This window comes from Melospiza melodia, chromosome 12 (genome assembly GCF_035770615.1).
Source record: "Melospiza melodia melodia isolate bMelMel2 chromosome 12, bMelMel2.pri, whole genome shotgun sequence".
Taxonomy (NCBI): Eukaryota; Metazoa; Chordata; class Aves; order Passeriformes; family Passerellidae; genus Melospiza; species Melospiza melodia.
The window spans coordinates 5,719,854-5,742,654 of record NC_086205.1 but is presented as its reverse complement, the minus strand read 5'-3'; the positions used below and the strand labels follow the sequence as shown (position 1 = coordinate 5,742,654).

General features: G+C 45.4%; 1 protein-coding gene across 3 annotated transcripts in view; it reads left to right on the top strand.

Annotated features, from left to right (window-relative positions):
- The window catches only part of PIK3CB (phosphatidylinositol-4,5-bisphosphate 3-kinase catalytic subunit beta), a 92,740-nt gene extending 82,148 nt beyond the window's left edge, over positions 1-10,592 (top strand). For all 3 annotated transcript variants that reach the window (XM_063166514.1, XM_063166515.1, XM_063166517.1), the window contains 5 exons: positions 5,003-5,170; positions 5,600-5,723; positions 6,768-6,913; positions 8,353-8,485; positions 8,962-10,592. In XM_063166514.1, the coding sequence (XP_063022584.1) occupies positions 5,003-5,170; positions 5,600-5,723; positions 6,768-6,913; positions 8,353-8,485; positions 8,962-9,099 (709 nt within the window). In that variant the 3' untranslated portion in view covers positions 9,100-10,592. The remainder of the gene's footprint in view (positions 1-5,002; positions 5,171-5,599; positions 5,724-6,767; positions 6,914-8,352; positions 8,486-8,961) is intronic.
- The last annotated feature ends 12,209 nt before the right edge of the window (positions 10,593-22,801 follow it).

The window sequence follows — 22,801 nt, the reverse complement described above, 5'->3', positions numbered from 1 at the left end:
CATGGGAAGCCTTTCCACCCAAATTTATGAACCAGTACATAACATAATTCACAAATTCTAATTGCACTTTAGGAAAGTAGTCCTAAGGAAGGTACTGGGTATCATATTATTAGAAAACATTTTTAGCCATAAATTAAATTTTGTATGCCTGTTTCAAGAGCTGTAGTCCTCTCTAAGTTTTGTTTACAAGTCTTGAAGTACTTATATTTAAATATTGCCTGAAGTACTTCATTTAGAGTCTTGGAGCTCTTTTAAAATTTTTGTGGTTCATGTATAGTAATGGGAACTACATAAGGCATGTAACATCAACACAGGTAAGTAAAATTATCAACTTGTTGCTTAGAACGCTTCAGGAAAGGTGGAAATGTGAATTACAAATTGTTTCTGAAAAGATGTACTTGTGATGAGATGGTTGAGTGTGTGTGAAGTTGAACACTGACTTGAAGAAACCTTAGGTCATTTATGTCATTATAAATTGACTTTGAGGAGGCTGATCCAGCATTTGGGGGCAAGGACAGCCTCTGGCAGCTGTGGAATCCCAGATGAGGCATTCCTCAGTAGCTGCCTTCCCAGAAGCTGTTTGTGGTTCCAGCCTGGGCCACACACCGTGCCTAGCAAACAGGAATAGTGATGAGAGTCATCAAATATGCTTTTCCTGACTAAGCCTTTTTTTTTTAAACACAACAAAGGAAAACAAAAAAGTAGCTCTGATGTCCAAGATTTTTCTTAAAACTCTGCGAAGAAAAAAAAGCAGAAAAGGGGAAGTTCCTAGTGAGAATTGAAGTTCTATATTTGGCCTCTTCAATTTGTTTGCTTAACTGGGAGCATCTTCCTTCCATTCATCCTGTCATAGTTACCATTATGAAATAAAGTCCTGGGATTGAGGCAGGGTTACAGTTCAGTGTCTGTCAAAGAGATTATTCAGGCACTTGCCAAGAGAAGGCTCTGAAATTACCTTCCTTGAGAACAGAATTGGCCAAAACAGCACTCAGAACATCCAGAGCATGAGGGCACAGCCAGCAGGGTGAGGCTTTGGCATCTCTGTGTTTATAGCCTGCATCTCTCTCAAGAAGAGACAGCTCCAGAATCCACGAGCCAGCAGTGGTGGAGTGAGTTCTTTGCCATGTTTGTGAGTCAGGAGTCAGTGGTTACTTTTTGCTTGGGTGAGAAGCATGGTCTCAGCTGAAAAACTAGTGTCAAAGAGCTGCTTTCCTGAAAAATACAGTGCCACATGCCCATTCCAAAGAGTGCAGTCCTTACTTGTTGCCTTGTATCATCCTTAGTTTCCCTGAAGTCGTTTCCATTTGTGGATGCACAATGGATTTTGCACTTTTCAACTTTTTTCCACTGTGAAGAATCTGGTAACTCCATCCAAGTAAAAGCAGGACATCAGCCATGGCAGCAGTGTCAGAGAAGCTCTTGCTGCTACCACTCCCCATCAGTGATGTTTTGCCACAAGCAGATGGTCCAGTTTCCATGAGGCATGGATCAAATGGCAGCCAGTGCACCCCTGAGCTGGGGACAGCATCAGTTCCCTTCTAATTGCACTGCAGTCCACACTCACTTCTCTAGCAGTGATTGAAAATGAAAGCTAAGCTCAGTCTGTGTCTAAAGCAGGCATGATATTCCCAGTGGGATTTCTCAGCTCTAGAGAGAAATGCCAAATACATACTGATTTTGAGAGCTGAAGGAGGAGAAATGTTTGCTTGTTTGTTTAACTGCCAACTAATTTGTCTTGTGGCTGACAAACAGGGCAGGGGCTGTATCAGAGGAGACACTTGTGAGCAGGAGGATGGCGCCATGTGCTCCTCATGTCCTTCATCCTGTGGGCACAGTGAGGAGAGCCTGGGGTGTAGGGTGGATCTGCTTCCCAGAACAGGACCAGCACCGAGACAAACACTGACACTTGGAGCACTCTGCCTTTGCCAGTCTACCTCAAACATCATCCAAGTAGCAGAGAGAAATGAACAAAGCAAAAAGTGTATTTTCAGTTAATCTCCACGCCTTAATTTATAAGACAAACTTGTACCTGAACACTGACCTATTACAAATACATGTCACAGCAGAGGGGAGCACAACATCTGTCTTCCCAAGGATGCTGTGGGGTCTGTGGTGCTGCACCTCTCAGGAAAATCCCTGTGTCAGAAGGTGTTTGGGCTGCTTTAGCTCTGTTATAGCACCAAAGTTGGGTTAGTGGAGAAACAAGTAAAGCAACAGCAACGGAAAATCATGAATTTGAGGAGTTTGATCTATGCCAAGTCGCCTTTGCTGTGGTAAATTGTCATAAAAATATTTAATACTTTGTTTCTTTTTGACCAGATGCAGGACATTCTCCAAAACACTTTTTTGTTTCAGTGCCTGTCTATAGTGGGCTCTCATTTTTTGTCACCCTTACTTGTGTGAGATCTGAGGTTACATGGCTGTGTATGAGTGAAATCAGAGTTCACACACATACTGGAAAATGTATTTGTTACAACTCTTTAACATGTCATCATTTTTAAACTATTGGACCTGAAGTTACAGAGAACATGTTGATAAATCACCAGTATTTTTTGTGTATTTGGAAGGGCACTGGTTTGGTGAATTAAACACTTGAAATAAAGAACCGTTTTAAATGAGTGAAGAGAATTTTCTGTCCTAGCCAGGATTTCAGTATTGATCTGTCCATGGCTTTTGCTGGCTTTAAAAAGCAGGGAGCATATCCTGCTGACAGATGCTGAAGTCAGAAAGACCAGGATGAGATGGAAAGGGCCCAGAGGATTTGTCCCTAACTTGACTCCTGTCAAACTGTCTCTCTGACAAGGATGTTTTTTCCTGCAGTTGTAAGCACACAGCCCTCCAGGGGCTGCAGCTTTCATCATTGCCTGCTTTTGAAGGGGAAGTTGTTGGCCGTGTGCCCGGCTCAGCCCGAGCGCGCTGCCTTGGGTGCCGTGGGAGGAGGCCAGGCTGCACTTTAACCTGGCCAGCTTGGGCTGCCATTTGTGCTGTGCTGATAAGGATGGGCAGAGCTTCCCCGTGCCCAGGGGCAGTCCCAGCCACCCTCCTGCTCCTGGAGAGCCCTGCTCTGGGGACAGGGCTGGGGCTGGGCAGGGCGCAGAACAGAAACGGGAAGAACGCTCCGAGCCTGCACTCCTGATGTTGTTTTGAAGTTGAGTCCTCTTGAAATACCCTGTTGAATCTGGTTTTCAGTGCACTTCGTTGCCAGTAGGGAAGAATCCCAATCTATATCATTACTGTTTCTGATGCCTTAGGATTTTAGCTTTCATATTTTTCAGATCCTGTACTGCATCAGTGCACAACTCTGAACTCCATACAGAGTGTGAGTTACTGTCTTCACATTTTGGTCACACCAAACAATCCCACTGGGCCTGAAGCTCAAGGAAACTTTACTGTCTCAGGCCCTGAAAGTACAAACAAAAGTGAATTGGGGGCAGGAAACTGGGGGTAAATGACTTCATTAGCTGAAGCTGTAATTGGAGAATTAACCCCTGATATGTAAATGGGCGAAACTTATAATTGTCTGAAAAACTCTCAACATTGTCCAGCTTGGGTGTAGCCTCTGGGAGGCTGGGACTGCCCAAGGTGTGTGGCTGTTGAAGGCCTTTAATAAATCCCCACTTTATTCTCTGAATCTTGTCCAGCCTCTGTTCTAGGCAGCCCCTCCAAGGCATCACTACTTGCACCACTCCAGTTGTGTTATCCCTTTGGTGCAGAACTGCTCAGTCCCCTGATAGCTATGAAGCAAAAACGTTGTGTTTAATTTTGTAAGGAATTTTATTCATTTTTCTTCCATGGCTTGGGATAATGGGCTGTGTCAGTTCAGAGATGTGGTTATGCTTTGTAGCTATTAAATTTGATATCTTATATTAAACTTTATATATATACATAAATACATATAGTTTTGTATAGAAATACTAATGACAGCTTCACCAGCAGTGAAGCTTTATATATATATATATATATATATTTATGTGTATGTATGTACGTACCTTTAGACATCAATTTTCATGATCAATTTTCATTTGAAAATTGATCAAATTTTCACATCAATTTTCATGTCCTGCAGTTGTTTTATACAGCTCTCTAAGTCAGCGAGTGCTGGTCTATACCTTGTGTGCTGCAATGTAGATTTTTGTTGGTATTCATTCTGTTACCCATGGACCATGACCACAATTGAGATTGTATCCTTGGCCTGAGCTGCCTGGCACAAGAGCAGACAGCTCAATTTGTGATGCATTGCCTTTGAAAAGTTTGCTGTAAGTTTACCTTGCAAATGCTGAGCTCCCATCTCATGGGATGTTGCCATTCTGTTCAGCTTTTTAAGCATCTGAAGGGAGGAAATGGATTGGGAAAAGATAAAGATACACTTAGCTATTTATACACACCTCTCCTTGATTTTCATCCTGAACTGTGTCTCACTGTAAAGCAGTGACGTGGTAAGAGGTATTTTCACTGGTCACTGTGTGTGAATGCACAGGTTTTGAGATACCAAGCCAGTTAAGAGATGTATTCCTGTTTTCCATTGGGTTTCTATGCTTCAGTTTAGTATGAACTGGAAAACATTCTCTATGTTAAGATTCAGAAGGATTTCTAGCATTTTCCTTTGAAGTAGGAAGATGATGGAAAAGGATAAGATCCTCTTTTGCATTTCCAGCAAGAATTTATGGGTAATGAACTGGAGCAGGTCAGGGTCTGTCCGGGCTGGAATTCAAAAATGCAAGCACAGGGCTCCCTCTGTGGCTCATCCTGGGAAGTTACAAGAAACTGGGTTCCAGAAAAAAGGAAAAATTAGGCTTTTTAAAGTGTCTCTCTTCTTTGCATCTATATACAAAATAGATGTTTTAAATGTATTGCTGGTCTTTAAACTTTGCAAACAATTCCTATATATTGCCCCTTAAGAGTTTACTATTCACATGAGCATTCAGCCATCTCCAAACACTGAATACCCTAAAGAAGCATTTAGCTGGCTAAGGTTCTGACATGACTCTGTGTTTCCTTGCAGGATGTTGCCCTATGGCTGCTTGGCAACTGGAGATCACTCTGGCCTCATTGAGGCTGTTTCTAGCTCAGAAACCATTGCTGACATTCAGTTAAACAGCAGCAACGTTGCTGCAGCTGCTGCCTTCAACAAGGACGCGCTCTTGAACTGGCTGAAGGAATACAATTTAGGGTAATTTCTACACTTATTCTCTCAGCTATAGTATAAGCTACAAAATTCCTCAGAAATTTCTCTTTCAGTCTGGAGGAATGTGTGGTTTCTGGCTAATTGTTTTTCTAGCATGTCAAATTCTGCCTGAGATTCATGGTACCCTTGGGCCTGGCATTTGCAGCATTTTGGCTGTGTGCTGTTGAGTAGGTTATATTAAATTTGGCAGCACAAACAAACCCATGGAAACTACATGGGTCTCAAGCCTTGATGTTGCCTTTCATAATGTTTGTTCTCCACAGCTACCTTTACAGTGTTTTTTTTTCTCAAGTAATTCTGTTTTTGTAGCATCCTAATGGACTTCTAGTTTAAACAAGTAAAATCTTTTTTGAGGCTAAAGCATGGCATGAATTCCATCAGTGTGCACTAATACAACTTTCTCTGTGGTTGCAGAGAGGACTTGGATCGAGCCATTGAAGAATTTACTCTGTCTTGTGCTGGCTACTGTGTAGCTACATATGTGCTGGGAATTGGTGACAGACACAGTGACAATATCATGGTCAGGAAAAATGGGCAGGTAAAAAAAACTTCTGGTGACCTTGGTGTGCAAGAGTTCTCTCCAGAATTTGTAATTTCTTTGGTGCCATGAGGAAAGGAAAGGCACACATGGGTAGAACTGATGTCTGTGGTTCACTGAGGGTTGGAGAGAGCTTCAAGGAAAGGAAGTGTAATGCTGGGGGAAGGACAGAGCACAGCCTGGTCCATCAGCAATTCTGTATGGAGAGAGGCTGTTCTGCAGAGCTTTTACAGAACATGCAAGCGGCCTTATAATGATTTAGATTCATTGAATAATAATGGTCTTAGGGTATCTTGCAAAAGACCACCCTTAAAAATCCATGAGGAGCATTTTGGAGCAGTGTGGTTTCCCTGAAGTGAGTCTGTGCAGCTCAGCCCTGCAGGAATGCTCAGTGTGGAACCCAGCAGCAGCACAGTGCTGTGCACTCAGAACCTGGGGGAGCTCCCAGACACCTGCTTTCTTAATTGTTACCCTGCAGTGTAACTTGTCTGATTGAAATGAAATTATTCTTCTAGAAAATCAGCAAGGGTTATAAAATTGACAGCTTTACAGACATTTGCAGTATTCTTCTTTAAGTTTGTACTTCCTGGAAGAAAGCTGAAATGTCCTTAACCTCAATTCTAACATGGGGAGCTGCCACAGGGTCCTTCAGATTAACTCAGCTCTGCTCCCTTTGCCTCTGTCCTTGTGTGGGAAGGCCTTGGATGTGATGATGTTGATCCTTGTGGGCTCATCCTTGGGCTCATTTTTGTCTGATGCTGCCACCAAGCTGTCTCTCTGTGGCAGCAGCAGCTTAAACCTGAGAGAATCTTTTGCTGCAGTGGTCACTCAGAGGTGTATGGATGTTATTACTGACTTTAAATCTTGAAGTGGTTTAGAGCCAAATTCTCCCAAAGGGTTGAAACCACAGGTTTTGGAGAGTCATGTTAGGAGTTAACTATTCTTGATACCTGCATCCTGTAGAGATATTAGAAAAGTGACACATTTCACTGGAAAGATTATTTTTCACTTGTTTTTTGTTTTGTTTTGGTTTGGTTTTTTTAGCTCTTTCACATAGATTTTGGGCATATTCTTGGAAACTTCAAGTCCAAGTTTGGAATTAAAAGGGAACGGGTACCTTTCATACTCACCTATGATTTCATTCATGTTATTCAACAAGGAAAAACAGGGAACACTGAAAAATTTGGTCGGTGAGTGTTACTTTGATCTATTTGTAATTGAGATATCTTCCAGCATAACAGAACTTACCTGGGGTTGGTTTGCTCATTTGCACTTGTGTGGAAGTGTTGCCAACATGCATTTACAGGGCTATCTACTGCTCTCCCTGAGCTGGAATGCCCACAGATGACTTAGAACCAGGAGCTGCAGCTCTGCAGCTGATCTCCCACAGCAGGAATGGCAGGTTCTGCTGGGCTCAGCTCTGCCTGCAGCAGCTCTGGGCTCCAGGCAGGGCTGCCAGGCTGTTTTCCAAGCACTGCCTTAGGAAGAGGTTCCCTCCCACCCTTCCTGTCCATCAGGGCTTGTTCATTGTGCTGCCCCATGCTGGCCCTGCTTGGCCATGAGGAGCCACGTGCTCCTGATCCACCAGCCCTGGAAGCTGGCTCAGTTTTGATCATGGAAGGAATCAGAAATGGCAGAGATTAGAGGGATTGCAATAGAGCTTTGGCTTTTCCAGTGTAACCCACCCTATAGGATCATCAGGGCATTTCACCTAACGAATTCTCAGGGAGGTTGGACCATGACCTCTGGCACTTTTGTTCTTTCTGAAGGGCAGCTGGTGGTGTTTTGTACTAAAGGCTCACTGGGAAGACATGGGATGTGTCTGTGTGTTCTGGTTCAGAGCAAATTTTGGAGAGACCCCCAAAGGGGCTCCTCTAGAAAAGCAGATTCAATCAGCCACCAACCAGTCCAGGAGAAAATACCTGCTTGGAGAAAAGTGGATAAACCCAGTTTATTAAACAGTAAAACCTAAACAATATTAAACAGTAGAACCCCTTGCTGCTCCAAAAGAGATGACAAACTGAGACAGTCCCTCCCTGGGTTGCAGCTCAGCTCACTCAGGCTCTGGTCAGTCCCTCAGTGCTGGAAGTGTCCAGGCCAGGCCCGGCCCGGTGGCCTCAGGTGCAGCTGCTGGTGCTGCCCTGGGTGTTCATCCAGAGCAGGTTAAACAGGGCCAAAGAAAAGGGAAAAAACCCCACAGTCAGGGAACTTCTCTGCCTCAGCTAGCTAAACTAACTAAAAGCAAAGGAGAGCTCTGTCCTGCTGTCTGTCCATCCGCAGACAGCACAGTGCAGGAGCAGGAGTGTGGAGGAGTGAGTGCAGTGTCTGAAAACAAACTGAGCTTCTTCTCTCCCCCCTTCACTCTCTGGTACAAGTCCTAAAGGTGCAAAACTTACTATTCAGCATAAACAGAATTAGACTATTAGGGTTAAAAGCATCATATAGTCAGCCCAGGACACTGTGGGAATGCACAAGCAAGTTCTGCAGGCATCTCTGTCTCTTGTGCTGTGTTCCAGAGTGTGTGTTTGTCAGATCCCAGATTGCAGATAAGAGTTAACAGATGAGCAGCCAGCAGTTGCAGGCCTTTGCAGTGTGTGACTGGCCTGTTGTGCTCCCTCCCTGTGCCCAGGTTCCGGCAGTGCTGTGAGCAAGCCTACCTGATCCTGCGCAAGCACGGCAACCTACTTATTACGCTCTTTGCACTGATGCTGACTGCAGGGCTGCCAGAGCTCACCTCTGTCAAGGACATCCAGTATCTCAAGGTACAGTAAGAGCTACAGCTCAGCAGGACTCAGCATTTTTCCAGGATGTGATTTTTTTGATTCTAAGATAAATACATTTTCATTGTTTTTCATTTCTGTGAAGATTTCCACACAGTCCTTGAAGTTTTCTTTTTCAGCTCTATAGGACAAGGCCTGTAGTCAGGCCTAGTGCTCAGAGAATGAGTTCAGGATCTGTGCATCTTAAATGCAGTCATCTCAGGGGTATTTTACATCTTGGCTCATGCACAAGCATAGAGCTGGAAAGGTGAAAATAATTTGCTTCATTCTTTTTCAGTTTTATCTTTAAACCCAGGAAGATTTATTATTTAAACCCATTGATGTATTGCTCAATGAGTAGTAAGCAGAAAAAGTGTCAAAGGAGAACAAAACACACTGTGGCTTGTGTTGAAAGGTGAAGGAGCCTTTCACTGTGCATTTTAAAATTCCTAACAGTCTTTGTTTCCCTGTTGCCTTAGGACTCCCTGGCCTTAGGGAAGAGTGAGGAAGAAGCACTAAAACAGTTCAAGCAAAAGTTTGATGAAGCTCTGCGGGAAAGTTGGACTACTAAAGTGAACTGGATGGCTCACACTGTCAGGAAGGATTACAGGTCCTAGGACATGCTAGCATTTGCACTAAGCTGAAGGTTACCTTGATAAGTGTTTGTAAAGGGTTTCTGTGGTATGGACCAACCAAACTTCAGGAAGCACTGGGACAATGCTCTCAGGCACAGGGTGGTTCTTGGGGAGCCCCACACAGGGCCAGCAGTTGGACTCTGATCCTGATGGGTCCCTTCCAGCTCAGCACATTCTGTGATTCTATGAAATGATCCAAACCAAGAAAGGAAACGACAGTGAGAACAAATGGACTGAAATAATTCCTGAGTCTTTTGCACTCTGCTTCTGAATGCTTGATTCCAAGACTGTGTCTACAGTTAGTGAACATCCTGGATAATCAGTTCCTGCTGACTTTGCACGCTGAGAGCTACTAGGCATTTTTAAAAATTCTTTGGTACTTCATGGAGGTGTAAATATTTGTTTTTATACGTTAGGGTAATGTGCTCTAACATATCCTCAGGAGGTTTGAAGACCTCTGGCAGAACTGTTCTTCATTTAAAGTTAGGACTTGAAGAGTAAATTTTTTTTTTTATATCCTAATCTGGCTAAAAAATGAGTGTATTGTGTATATTTTTCATATGACCTCTGCCCTACTGGCACAGATGCATTAATTCTACTGTAAATAGCAACCATGGTATCACTGTACTGCAGGGAGCTGCTTCGTGTCTGTGCTGCTGCTGAAGGAAGGGTGGGGGAGCCCTGACAGATGTGATGCAGCATCCAGATGTTCAGGGGTTGCACAGCTCTGTTCCTCTGACTTAACACACAAAAGAAGCCCTTCAGAAGGAGGAAGGTGAGGCCAATTCCAAACGTGCCTGAGAATCCCTCGTTGGTTACAGTCTCCCACTCAGCCTCTGGGACTTTGCCTTCAGCTCCCAGAGAGGCACAGTTTGGTTTGGTTCCAGCAGGAAGCTCCTTCCAGCCTTACACTGAAATTCCCATCTCAGATCAGTCCTACATTCCCTGTGAAATGTACTGACCTATGTAAGGGATGTTCTCATTGAAATAAACAACACAAAGTGATTTTTAAAGCATGCATACCAAAAACCCCAGCTGGTTGGAGAAGCAAGAGTTGATGGGGAAAGATCATTCCACAGAACACCAATGCAGTCACTGATCTTCTCTCTCTATTTATTAAAAGCTTGCAGGAATGTTGCTTTACTGAGATATATATGTTGAAGATGGTTGCTGAAGAAACTGGATTTGTTTTAATTTATTTAGTGAGGTACCAGGCTTTTAGGTGCTTACATGGAGAGCAAATTTGTTATGTGCAATAGGGAACTGCTGGTTAAAAGATGTAACAAACTGTTCCTGGACATCAGCAAGAGAGGTTTAACTACTGCCTGTTCTCCAAGGAACACTGGTAGCTCTTGATTCTTGTGGACATTTGAAAGAGATTAAACATATATATTTACTTTTTGACTAAACAATTGTTCTGCATAGAAATGTTGGATGATGTATGAATTTAATTAAAGTAGGTTTTACTTTGTTGAGAGTGTTTTGCTTTTGTTGTTTTGGGGTTTCTGTGTTTATTTTAAAGGTTAGGAATTTACCTGGAGTCAGTTCTGTGTAGGGCATTGATTCTCTTCTCCTCACCCTATGGGTTATCTCTCAGAAAAGACTTCTACTTCTAGAATATTGTAAAAGTAACAAGTGCTACATGGGTTGGTTTTGTTGGGTTTAGGGCTGTTTTTATAATATACAGCATAGTAGCATTTCAAGTGTGCCATGTTCTTTTTTAAATTATTATTTCTACAGCAGATAGCAAGAAAGTTAAAAAGAAACTGCATTGCAGGTGACAGCTCTGAAAAAAGTAATGACATCTTCAGGTAATTCACAGCAGGTGACTGTGCATAAGGAGGGTTCCTGGACACGTGGGAAGAGCACTTGAACATCTCTGGCCTTGCTGAGGGAGACATCAGCTTTTCAGGAGTGTGAGGTGAAGTTGGCAAGTGGCCCTTGGCTGCCTGGGGCTGGTGTGGACGGGCTCTGGCAGGAGGGAGCACAGTGGCATCTCCATTTCCTTTATTTCCTTGGCTCTGAGGGCAGCTGGGTCCCACCTCAGGCTCCCCTCTGTGCCTCAGGCTCCTCTCTGCTCCCCTCTGTTCCCCTCTGTGCCCCTTCCCTGCCTCCAGCACCACCAGGGCATTGCACTGAGTCCAGAGGGGATTTTGGATGCGACTTCTATGCAGGTTATAAAAGTACCTGAGATGGTGAGACAATCCCCTTGAGGAGTGTTTAGAGGTGATTAGGAAATGCTGCTTCTGCTCAGTGTTTGTGTTGGTTAATAGCCCTTCAATGGCTGTGTTGTGTTTGCTTGTCTTTACTTTCTCTGTGTTTACTCTTGGCAATTAATTAACAAGAATGGGAAAGGAAAGTTAGAGCCGAGTTAAACGGTCTATTTTTGTGTTTGGCAGCAAAGACAATGAAGTGTTTTCCTCCTGTGAATTATCTTCGAATAGCTGAGAAGAGATTCCATCCCACAGCAATGCTTCCCAGGCTGACCTCTCAGGGCTGAACCTGCAGGAAGCAGCATTTACCAGGTCACCAAGGCTGATTTTGTGATAGCTTCACGTTAAGTTGTGAGCAGTGTCCTGGTTTGCTGAATTGTATTAGTAAAAAGATCACCACTCTCCCTGGTTTTCATCATACTTGCTACAGCCTGTGGCATACAGACTTTCATTCAGAAAACAAACAAATAAATAAATGAACTTTGTGAAAAGTTAAAGGAGACTTTGACACTTTGTCGTCCAAGACTGGATTTTGGCACATCAGTCCATTGATTGTTTCTGTAGTTTCCTCACAATATCCAGCTCTAATACTAAATTGGTACATTAATTGGGGCTGATTTGGAACATATTATTTTAAATCAGTTTCTGAATTCACAAGACATCGAATGGTTAGATTATAATAAGAGAATTTAAAGAGTTTGTGTTGAATCTTCAGTTCACGTGGTCTCGTGTTAATTACCTTTCTTTGTATATGTCCACTGAAAAAATGACTTTTCCTTCTCAAGGCCTTCATTGTATCTGGCAGAGGGGAAAGCTGCCTGGGCTGCTTTAAAAACCACAGCTGAAATTTGGTATATGCAGTGTATAAATGATCTTTATTTGTTCTGGTTTATTACTGATTGCATGATTACTTGATGGGTTTGCTTTCTACCTTGAATCTTTTATTTTGTGACAGACGGTGACAACTGCTGATTTCACACTCCTGCTTGTCCTGTCTTGGATTTCCAGGGAAGGAGCTCCCATGGCTTTGCCCCTCAGCTGGATTCTAGTCATTTTACCAAACAAAAAATGGAACAGCTCCAAAAGAGGAGTGGGAAGGACAGAAAGTCCTTTTGCCTATGGACTTGTTACTTTGGAATTTAGGAAAAGGAGAGATGAAATGAAGGTCCAAATGTCCCAGCCTCTGTTCTTCTGCTTGGCTAAATAAAAAACTCTTAATGGCTGTGGGAGACTAAGTCTGTTTAGCCTGTTCCCTACCAAAGAGCAAGGAATTAATCCTGCATATAGATGGGAGGAAAAGGTGCATGCTGCTGGACTTGGGACCATCTGTTCCTGAGGCTCCTCACCTGTTCCCTCACCTCTGCTTGGGAATTCCACAGTGGTAAAGTCTTTGTACACCTGGAGTTTAATGCCACCCAGCCCTGCCCCAGAGCCTTGGCCTGGTGTCTGCAGCTGTTCTACGCTGTTTGAAGAACTGCTTAAAAATACAGGTCAGGCTTTAAGAGCTCAAAGAAGGCTTAAATACTTTGTGAGTTGTGATTGTTGTTGTCCTTCCAAGGCAAGGTGCAGGATCACAAGTGAGATACCAAAAACCTGTGCAAGTTTGGAAATTCTAGGAGGGAGTTGGGATGTGAGCTGCAATCCTTGTGGCCAGGACAGCTTTTAGAAGCCCCTTTCCCCCATAAAGTTGCTTCTCAGAGGTAGTTAATTTTGAAATAAAACTTTTAATATTCCAGACCACAAATAACACTGAAGCAAACAAAGGCACTGCAAGTGGCTCTGCATGTATTCGTCACGCTCACGTTTGCAGCCCAATGGGATAATCTTTGTTTCCTTGAGAGGAGAGTGAAGGCTCTAGAGAATATTTCTGAAACAATTCCCTATCCTTAACAGCTGAGAAATGTTTAGGTTACAGCTCTGTTTAGTGGGTTTGTGCTGGTTAAATGAGTGATGGGTACAGACTGAACTGCGGGGCGGCTGCGCGGAGCCGTCATCCCAACGGATCCAGCTCTGAGTTTGGGATGTGCTCAGGGCTCCAGAGCTTCCATGCTGGGATCTGTCAGAACTCAGTGCATCCCTCTGGGTGTCCAGAGTTGCTGGGACCCTGCCAGGGGGCTCAGAGACCCTGGCACACAGCCCAGAACACCTGGGGATTTGATTGTGACCCGTGGAGCAAATTACCAGCTTTGTATGGAGACCTGAAAGCCACAGAAGTTTAAATAATGTAATAATAAAATTATCACAGGATGAAAAGGTAGATTTTGGGATTTTAGAATGGGGGTTTTGGGGACAAGATGGAGGAACTTGGGTGTGTCCAGTCCTTCTTCTTCTCTATCTCCATCTTCTGCTGTGATGGTGGCACTTTGGGATTGGTTTAGAGTAGAAGCTCACTGTCTAACACAGGTGATAGGTATTGGAAAGTAATTGCAAACATGTTATCTGTAGTTTGTAGTATAAAGAGATAACACCGCCCCAGGGGCAGGCAGAGTGCCTGGAACTGTCCTGCTGAGCGGACCTCGGCTGGGCAGGAGAAAAATTTTATAGATAAGATACAATAAACAACTTTAAGAACGAAAACTGAAGAACTCCAGCTCGTTCTTCGGACACACGGGCCGAAACGGAGACTTTTCACACATCTTGGGGCTGCAATTAACAACAAAACTCCCGAGAGGGATCTGTCATCCCGATGGGTTTGGATGCTCTCAGGGCCCCAGAGCCTCCATCTCGGGATCAATCATCCCGATGGATCCAGCGCTGGGTTTGGATGGTCTCAGGGCCCTGGAGCCTCCATCCTGGGATCAGTCATCCTGATGGATCCATCACTGGGTTTGGATGCTCTCAGGAGCCTCCATGCCCATCATGCTGATGGATCCAGCGCTGGGTTTGGATGCTCTCAGGAGCCTCCATGCCCATCATGCTGATGGATCCAGCGCTGGGTTTGGATGCCCTCAGGGCCCCGGAGCCTCCATGCCCATCATCCTGATGGATCCAGCGCTGGGTTTGGATGCCCTCAGGGCCCCGGAGCCTCCATCTCGGGATCAATCATCCCAATGGATCCAGCGCTGGGTTTGGATGCTCTCAGGGCCCCAGAGTCTCCATGCCCATCATCCTGATGGATCCAGCGCTGGGTTTGGATGCTCTCAGGGCCCCAGAGTCTCCATGCCCATCATCCTGATGGATCCAGCGCTGGGTTTGGATGCTCTCAGGGCCCCAGAGTCTCCATGCCCATCATCCTGATGGATCCAGCGCTGGGTTTGGATGCTCTCAGGGCCCCGGAGCCTCCATGCCCATCATCCTGATGGATCCAGCGCTGGGTTTGGATGCTCTCAGGGCCCCGGAGCCTCCATGCCCATCATCCTGATGGATCCAGTGCTGGGTTTGGGATGCTCTCAGGGCCCTGGAGCCTCCATCCTGGGATCAATCATCCTGATGGATCCAGCGCTGGGTTTGGGATGCTCTCAGGGCCCCGGAGCCTCCATCCTGGGATCAGTCATCCTGAGGGATCCAGCACTGGGTTTGGATGCCCTCAGGGCCCCAGAGCCTCCATGCCCATCATCCTGATGGATCCAGCGCTGGGTTTGGATGCCCTCAGGGCCCCGGAGCCTCCATCCTGGGATCAATCATCCTGATGGATCCAGCGCTGGGTTTGGATGCTCTCAGGAGCCTCCATGCCCATCATGCTGATGGATCCAGCGCTGGGTTTGGGATGCTCTCAGGAGCCTCCATGCCCATCATCCTGATGGATCCAGCGCTGGGTTTGGATGCCCTCAGGGCCCCGGAGCCTCCATCCTGGGATCAGTCATCCTGATGGATCCAGCGCTGGGTTTGGATGCTCTCAGGGCCCTGGAGCCTCCATGCCCATCATCCTGATGGATCCAGCGCTGGGTTTGGATGCCCTCAGGGCCCCGGAGCCTCCATCTCGGGATCAATCATCCCGATGGATCCAGCGCTGGGTTTGGATGCCCTCAGGGCCCCGGAGCCTCCATCCTGGGATCAATCATCCTGATGGATCCAGCGCTGGGTTTGGATGCCCTCAGGGCCCCGGAGCCTCCATCCTGGGATCAATCATCCTGATGGATCCAGCGCTGGGTTTGGGTGCCCTCAGGAGCCTCCATGCCCATCATCCCGATGCATCCAGTGCTGGGTTTGGATGCCCTCAGTGCCCCGGAGCCTCCATCCTGGGATCAGTCATCCTGATGGATCCAGCGCTGGGTTTGGATGCTCTCAGGGCCCCGGAGCCTCGGTGCCGCTCAGCAGGGCAGGGCAGCGCTGTCGTAGTGGTCCAGCAGGCTGTGTGCGATGAAGGCGCGCTGCGAGTGCAGGGTGCCGCAGGGCCGGCAGAGCAGGATCTCGCAGCTCGGGCACATCCTCCCCGAGCGCCGCGGGGCCCCGGGCTGCGGCAGCGGGCACGGCTCCTCCTGCGGCCGCCGGCAGCCCCTCCTGTGCCAGCACCGCCGCGGCTCCTCCGCCAGCGGGCTCCGGCCCTGCGGGCTGCAAGGACACACACACACAGGTGACACTCAGCCCGTTGCATGGATTCGGGCAGCAGAAGCATTAATGAGTTCAGAAATTGTTAGATTTATCGACCCTTCCAGAGGGCATACCTGTGACACCCTACGAGTGGGTGCCGTGTGTGGCCACCTGGGATGGACAGCAAAAAGGAGAGTCTGGCTCTGGTGCTGTGGTGGCAGTGACAAGCTGTTAGTTTTAGAGCACAGAATTATTGAAGGACTATGAACAAGAATTATGAATGATTATGAACAGAATTATTGAATGATTATGAACAAAACCATAAAAGAGTGGCATCTGCTACGGGTAGGAGCTGATGCCTACCTGTACTCCTAACGGGGTAGGAGCTTCAACGTGCAACTCTTCTGTGCATGACTGTGGCATGAGCCTCGTGTGTTTGCATGAAGACAAGCTCCACAGAGCTCTGTGTCTGACCCCACGCTGCCCTACAGCATCACAAAGGTTCTTGTCCCACTTGTGTGCACCAGCAATGCACATCTGTCGCAGACATCCTTTCACTAAAAATCCTTTCTTTGTGATTTTCCCTTCTGGGAAGCTGATGCCCCAGAAAAAGAATGTAAGCAATTGTTATCTGCTGCTGTGGAATGCAACAGGTGCATCTGTGATTGGGCCATCTTGGATGTTTACAATTAATTAATGGCCAATCAAGGACTGAGCTCTCTCTGGGACAGTGTCGGAGAGAGCTCCTTTGATATCATTCTTTCTTTTCTATTCTTAGCTTAGCCAGCCTTCTGAGGAACCTTTCCTTCTATTTCTTTTTAGTATAGTTATAATGTAGTATATATATATCATAAAACAATAAATCAAGCCTTCTGATCATAGAATCAACATTCTGGTCTCTTCCCTCACCTGCAAACCCTTGTGACCACAGTCACACACACCAATGTGGCCAGTAAAGCCATCACTGGCCTTGGCCAGAGAGGGAAGAGCTGAAAGGAAAGCTCTCCTGATGAAATTATTCACCCTTCTGTTCTACCTACACAGTCCCTGGCAGAGCCCATGGATCAGGGCTGCCTGCAGAGATGGTCTGGTTTGGCTGCACCGCTGTGAAGGCTCTGTGAGCCCCGATGGCTGGAATGCATTTCAAGCCCACTGCCATGCAGTGTGTCTGCAGGAGCAGATCCAGTAAAGTCTGAAGGCTGACTCTCCCTCACTAACATGGGAGTACCATAGGAGCTTACTACATTACTCCTCACTTTTAATTTTTTTTTTCTTTTATCTCAAACTGGGGAAAATCCATATTTATCATAAGGATGAATGTTCAGAAAACAAGCTTTTACTGTTTCAATTATATTTGTCTGGCCTCCTGAATGTGCTCTTCAGTCAAATTATGAACAGCAGACAACATTTCACAGCAGTAATTCACTTCTTGGGTGTTTGGCTATGTTTCTAGCCCAGTTCCTCAGCAGAAAAATCCCAAAACCAAGCCCTTGGTATTCATTGTGCTGCAATTAGATCAGAGGGAAAAATCTGGCTCTCATGTTCATTTCTTGCTAGTGTATTTTAATCTTCTGTGGAGCCTGTAACCAGCTGCTGTGGCTTTCAAGGCTAATGCAGTTAGCTGAGTAATTGTGGAGACTTGCGTGCACTTCCTGCTAAGACGGTAATTTCAGGATAATTACCAAAGACAGACTCCTTTTAGGAGATCTGTGAGGAAAACAGCTCTTGGATGACAAAAGACACTTTTTGGAAACCCCTCCTTGATCTTAGCATACACTCAGTATACTTCATGTTAAGGAAGAAAAATACCAGGGAGAAAGAGCCAAGAAAAGAATTTCAAATCCCATTAGAATGATTATGATAACTCAAAACCAATACATTCACAAAGCAGTAAGCTCTAAGTAATTTTTGCTTTGCTTACTTTGGTTAAAAAAATGAATTGTTATTATTTGTTTGTCTTTCTGTTTAATTTCCCTTTTTCTCCTTTTAACTGGAAAGAGTAAGTATAAAGGCTCTATTGCAGCAACACAGGCATTAATTATGAATTTTCAGATATTTAGTATCATTAACTTTGTTGAACAGTGATTTTTGCTGCTGCCCATGCATTGACATATTCCACTGCACCCTAGAGTTACCGCTCTGGTGCAACAACATAATTTTTAATTTTTTTTTAAAGTTACTGCTGGAAACAGTGGGGTTGCCCCAGTGCTAGTGCTGGTGTGTCTACCTGGAGAAACAGAGATGCTGCCCCTGCTAATCTCCTGCTTGAGGCATAGGGAAATGGATATTAGACAAACACACTGACACACAAGACTTGGAGAAGTTAATTTCATCTCCAGTGCTGCCAGAGACTTAACAGTTTCTAGCTCAAGTTGTTCAATTAGCCTCTGTTTCCTTGCTTGTGAAATGGTTAATCCAATGGAGGTGACAAGGTGTCTGTGGCTCTTCCAAAGCTGCTCTGGAAATGCTCTAAAAAATTTCTTGTTTGAAAATGTATGCAAAATATAATCTTGGATGTACTTACAATTTATTTTTGGGAGACCCAGAGAAGAGGCTCAGTCGAGCAAATCTCTTCTTGAAGAGCCGCTCTCGCTTTTTCCGGCCGTGCTTCCCGTCGCCTGCGCTTTCTTCTGTCAGTTCCTTCTTTCCTTTGTGCCAGCTCGTTTTATCTGTCATACCAGCAGCACCTGGAAGCAGAAGTCTGAGTGTGAAAACCTCTGCTTTGCTGGGTTGTACCTGGTGAAGTCTGGATCTGCTGCTCTGCAGACCTGAGAGGGTCCCGGGCACGCAGGAGCTCAGTGGAGATCACTGCTGCTTTCCATCAGATGGAGCAAATACCTGCTCTGAAAAATCCTGCAGGCACCAAGTGACTCTGGATAGCCTTGCTCTGTTCCGGATAATTATGGAAAGTGGGCTTGGACATTAAATAGAATGAATATTTCCCTCTGCATGCTCTCTTTGGTGACTGAGGAGTTCCTTACACCGAGAGCAGAGGCAGGTCGAAGAGCAGGAGCTCTGGGCAGGGACCAGGAGCAGTGAAACAAATGGGAGATGGAACAAACGCTGCCAGGCAAAAAACAGACCCCTGGAAAGATGAAGAACCAACTGGGGACTTTAGTTAAGGCTTGGAAATTGTTTCCTTTTTCTTTTGATAAAGCAGTTGATTAGCCCGCATTTCCGCGTTGCGATGCTTTGTCTCCAAGAATTATCCCTTTGGCCTCTCTGATCGAATTAGTGCCTCTGCTCCACATCTCATATTTGGTAATTGCATTAACTTTTGGTTGCTTGGCTTGGAGGGTCATGCTCCCCCCCCCCTCTGTCTGCTGTCTTGTTCCTGCCTGCTACAAGTATTTCCCACAAATCTTCTAAATGAAACCACACAAAGCTCGTAGGCTTAAAAACAAAATTGGCAACCATATTTAACTTTTCTTCTTTTACTCTTCTTCTCCTTCTTCCTCAGCCCCTCACAGATTTTTAAGCAGAGTTCCCTGTACCCACTTTTTACCATAGGAACACACACAGGCAGGAGGGACTGAGCCTCACTGTGCAAATGCTTGGCAGGATCACAGCTGCAAAGTTTTCAAAATTAGCCATTAATGCACATTAATAAGGAATGTAAATCCCTTGAAGGAGCACAGAGCATCACACCTTGCTACTCAGGCTTGGTAATGAGCCACCCAGGGTTTTAACAGAGCCCAGGTAAACTGGACCTGGATCTCTCAGAGAAATGGCAGAAAAGACAATTTATGAGAGAAATTACAAAGGCTTCACTGACCTGTAAAAGGAAATCATAACTACAGCACTGATTTGCTGTGAAGGAATGAAGTTGTGAGTGAAAGAAAATTACGCACCCCACGCATTTGTCACAAATTAAAACCTCAACCCCACAGACTTGAGGTTTTAATTTGTGACAAAATGATCTGCAAATGCAAGGCCCATTGTGGGCAAGCAGTGGTGCTGAGGGGAAGCTCTGCAGAACAGAGCACCTGTAATAAAGGCACAGCTGGGCAGGACCATCATTACTGCTGAGAGGTGAGCTGCAAGGGCTGGGTCGTTCACTGCCAATTCCACTTTGCCAAAAAGCCAAGAGAAGAAAACAAGCCAATTAAAGTAAACATGTAGAACTTGGTGACAAATGATTGAGGATACTTAGAACAGATATTTTCTTAATCCTTTCAGGCAGTAGTTTCTGAAAAATTGTACTTTGCACATGTATAGTGTTTCATTTTTCTTTTAAAGATGAATTTGTCGGACTGTGCTGAGTTTCCAGTGTCATAGATTTGATGATTTAGGGGGAATTCCTCCTACATTTTGTTTAAGTGCATTGCCAGATCAGAAGATGTGAAAATGCAGCATTTGAATAATTGATTTATTTGCCTTGCTTTTCTTCTCTGCTTAAATCTTGTGAAACTTAATTACCATTGCTTTCTTTAAACCAATTAACCGCTCTCACCTTTCTTATTTGGCACTAATGGTGTTTTGTTTTGTGAGCCAAAGTAACCAGGACCAGTGTTACTGTGGCTGGCCCTGAGATTTATTTTATTTTATCCACAAACCTATGGATTACATGATGACTCTTCTGAGTGGGGATCCTGCTTGCAGATCTGGGAGCAAATACATTTCCCTCAGGTGAAGATCACGTAACAGCAGCACAGAACGTTTTTGGGAGCCTCAGTGTTCCATCTCCAGGCTGTCCCTGGATAGTTAGCAGCAAGCTCTGGCACCTGCAGGGCTCCAGATGCAGAACTGATTTCCACTGCTGATGGCTGTAGGTGAATTTCACTCTGGAACACCCTCAGCAGTGTGTTGGTGGCTCTGAAACTGCCCTCATAGGCAAAACTGTGCTTCGGAACAAAATACCAATTATGGATGGGGTAAAACCCCAACAATTTGCAAAGCAAACTGGTTTTCCATACCCAGCAGGGGCAGGCTGAAGATGCTGGCAGCTATTTTCCATAAGTGGAGCATTTCCACAGCCATCTCTCCAGCTGCCACAGCCCTGATCCTGCTGTTACCAAACAGAATAAGGGGAAAACCTTTGTGGCCGTGCAAGCAGACAGAGCAAAGGATGCCAGACAGGAAAGGAGCTCTGGAGAGAGGAAAATAGCTGAACAGCAACTGGGGGACAATTTCTGATTCAGTTCTGTGACTTCAGTGGAATTCTAGCTGTTTGAACTCATTCTGGTGGTATTGGTTTGCCGCCACAGGGTGTCTCTGCATCTCTTCCAACACCAGAGGCTTTGGTGGCCTTTAATGGCATTCTGCAAGCTCCAGGGAACGCGGGGCTAAAGGAAATGTCCCCCAGGTCAGATGGGGATTTTCCTCAGCATCATGAGCCTTCTTGGATCGGAATGGTGATGCCTTCATTAGCTGGTAGGAAATTCTCTTTTTAGCAGCTGCAGTGCAGTGATGTTGTTTAATTTGGTTTGGAGAACTCTGTGGTGCTGCTCTGGAGGAAGCCGTGGCCAGATGATGTGGGGCACTGTGAGCCTCAGCTGATTCTGCACTGTGCTCACAAGGGCTGGGGTGTTTTCCCTGTAGTGGAACACTTCTGCTAATTTCTGATTTCTCATTTTCCTGATTGCCATTTCACCTTTATGCTTGCGTGCATATTTTCTGTTCCCCTTCAATCAGGAAAAATCTGCCATGGGGCCAGCACAAACACTGTGCCATTTGCTCTGGATAGTTTGTGTAATAAAGCATTTCAATGGGTTGGGTTTGGACTCTTCCAGGTTTTTGGTTTTGGGTTTTTTTTTTTGTTTTTTTTTTTTTTTGTTGTATTTTTGGTTTTTTTGTTTTGTTTTGTTTTTTGTTTTTTGTTTTTTGTTTTTTTGTTTGGTTTTTTTGGTTTTTTTGGTTTTTTTTTTTTTTTAGACTTGTGAGCTTTGTTCTGGCACCAGCACTTGTTCCACCCTGCATGTAATAATGACTGGAAGTGGTGAGAGCACAGGAAGGGCAGGAAGGTCTCTCTGTCCCAGAAGCTCCTGGCCTCACAGGCCAGCCATGACTTGTCCCTTTCTCAATATCCAGGTGTGGCTCGGGTTTGAAGATGAGGGTGAGGATGTCCCTGGTAGCAGGAGGTGTTTGGTGTCAGCCTGAGTGTGGGCGCTGCTGTGGCACCACACAAATAATATAAATATATCATATAAACAATCATATATATCATGTATGGTACAAATGTATCTTTGTCTAGGATATCTGAACAGTAAACTCTGCTTGGGAGGGAAAAGTTATGGAGGAATTCCAGATGAGCTAAGTAATCTGTGGGTGGATGAAGCTCAAAGGGAGTTGGGAATCTCCTGATTGTCATCAGGGTGTGCCAAATGGTTGAAACTCCATCTTTACATAGACAAAATACAGTTTGAAGTGTTTTCTGCTTCCATCAGGAAAAGTTTCTATGGCCAGGCTCTCATGAGTGTGATGTGTGAGCAAAAAACCTGAGGCTGGAAGTGCTGCCCAAAGTGACATTTATTCATTCATGCAGATAATTGGCTCCAGCACAGGAGACAGAATGCAGGGGCAGGGGGTATGAGGAGTGTCTAATTCAGCGAGTAAACTCTCAGGCAGCAGAGGAGAAGGGAGAGGGGCTCCTGTGACTGTCACTGAGAGTTCCCTGTTTCCCCAAGGAGCTGGATCCCTCCAGAGCCGACAGCCCATGGCTCACACCTGAGTCAGGCTCTGGCGACACCTGAGCCTGCCTTTGGCAATAGCTGAGTGTCCTGATGGGTGATGTCACATTCCCTGGCCACATTCTGCATGAAAATACCCAGCTGGTCGATAACAAGCTGAGAAATGGGGCTTGATGCCTTGCTCACCCCCAGTAGCTGTGCTGCCTTTGCCTATTGCTTTGAGGAACAAATCACCTTCTCTTAGATTTCCACATCAGAAAACACAGATTTGATCTGATGACACTGTTGCCCTTTATTCCCAACAGGCACCCCAAGATTTGAGGTCCAGGCACTTAGCAAAGCTGCTTGCACTGGTTTGAATGGCCAGCGCTG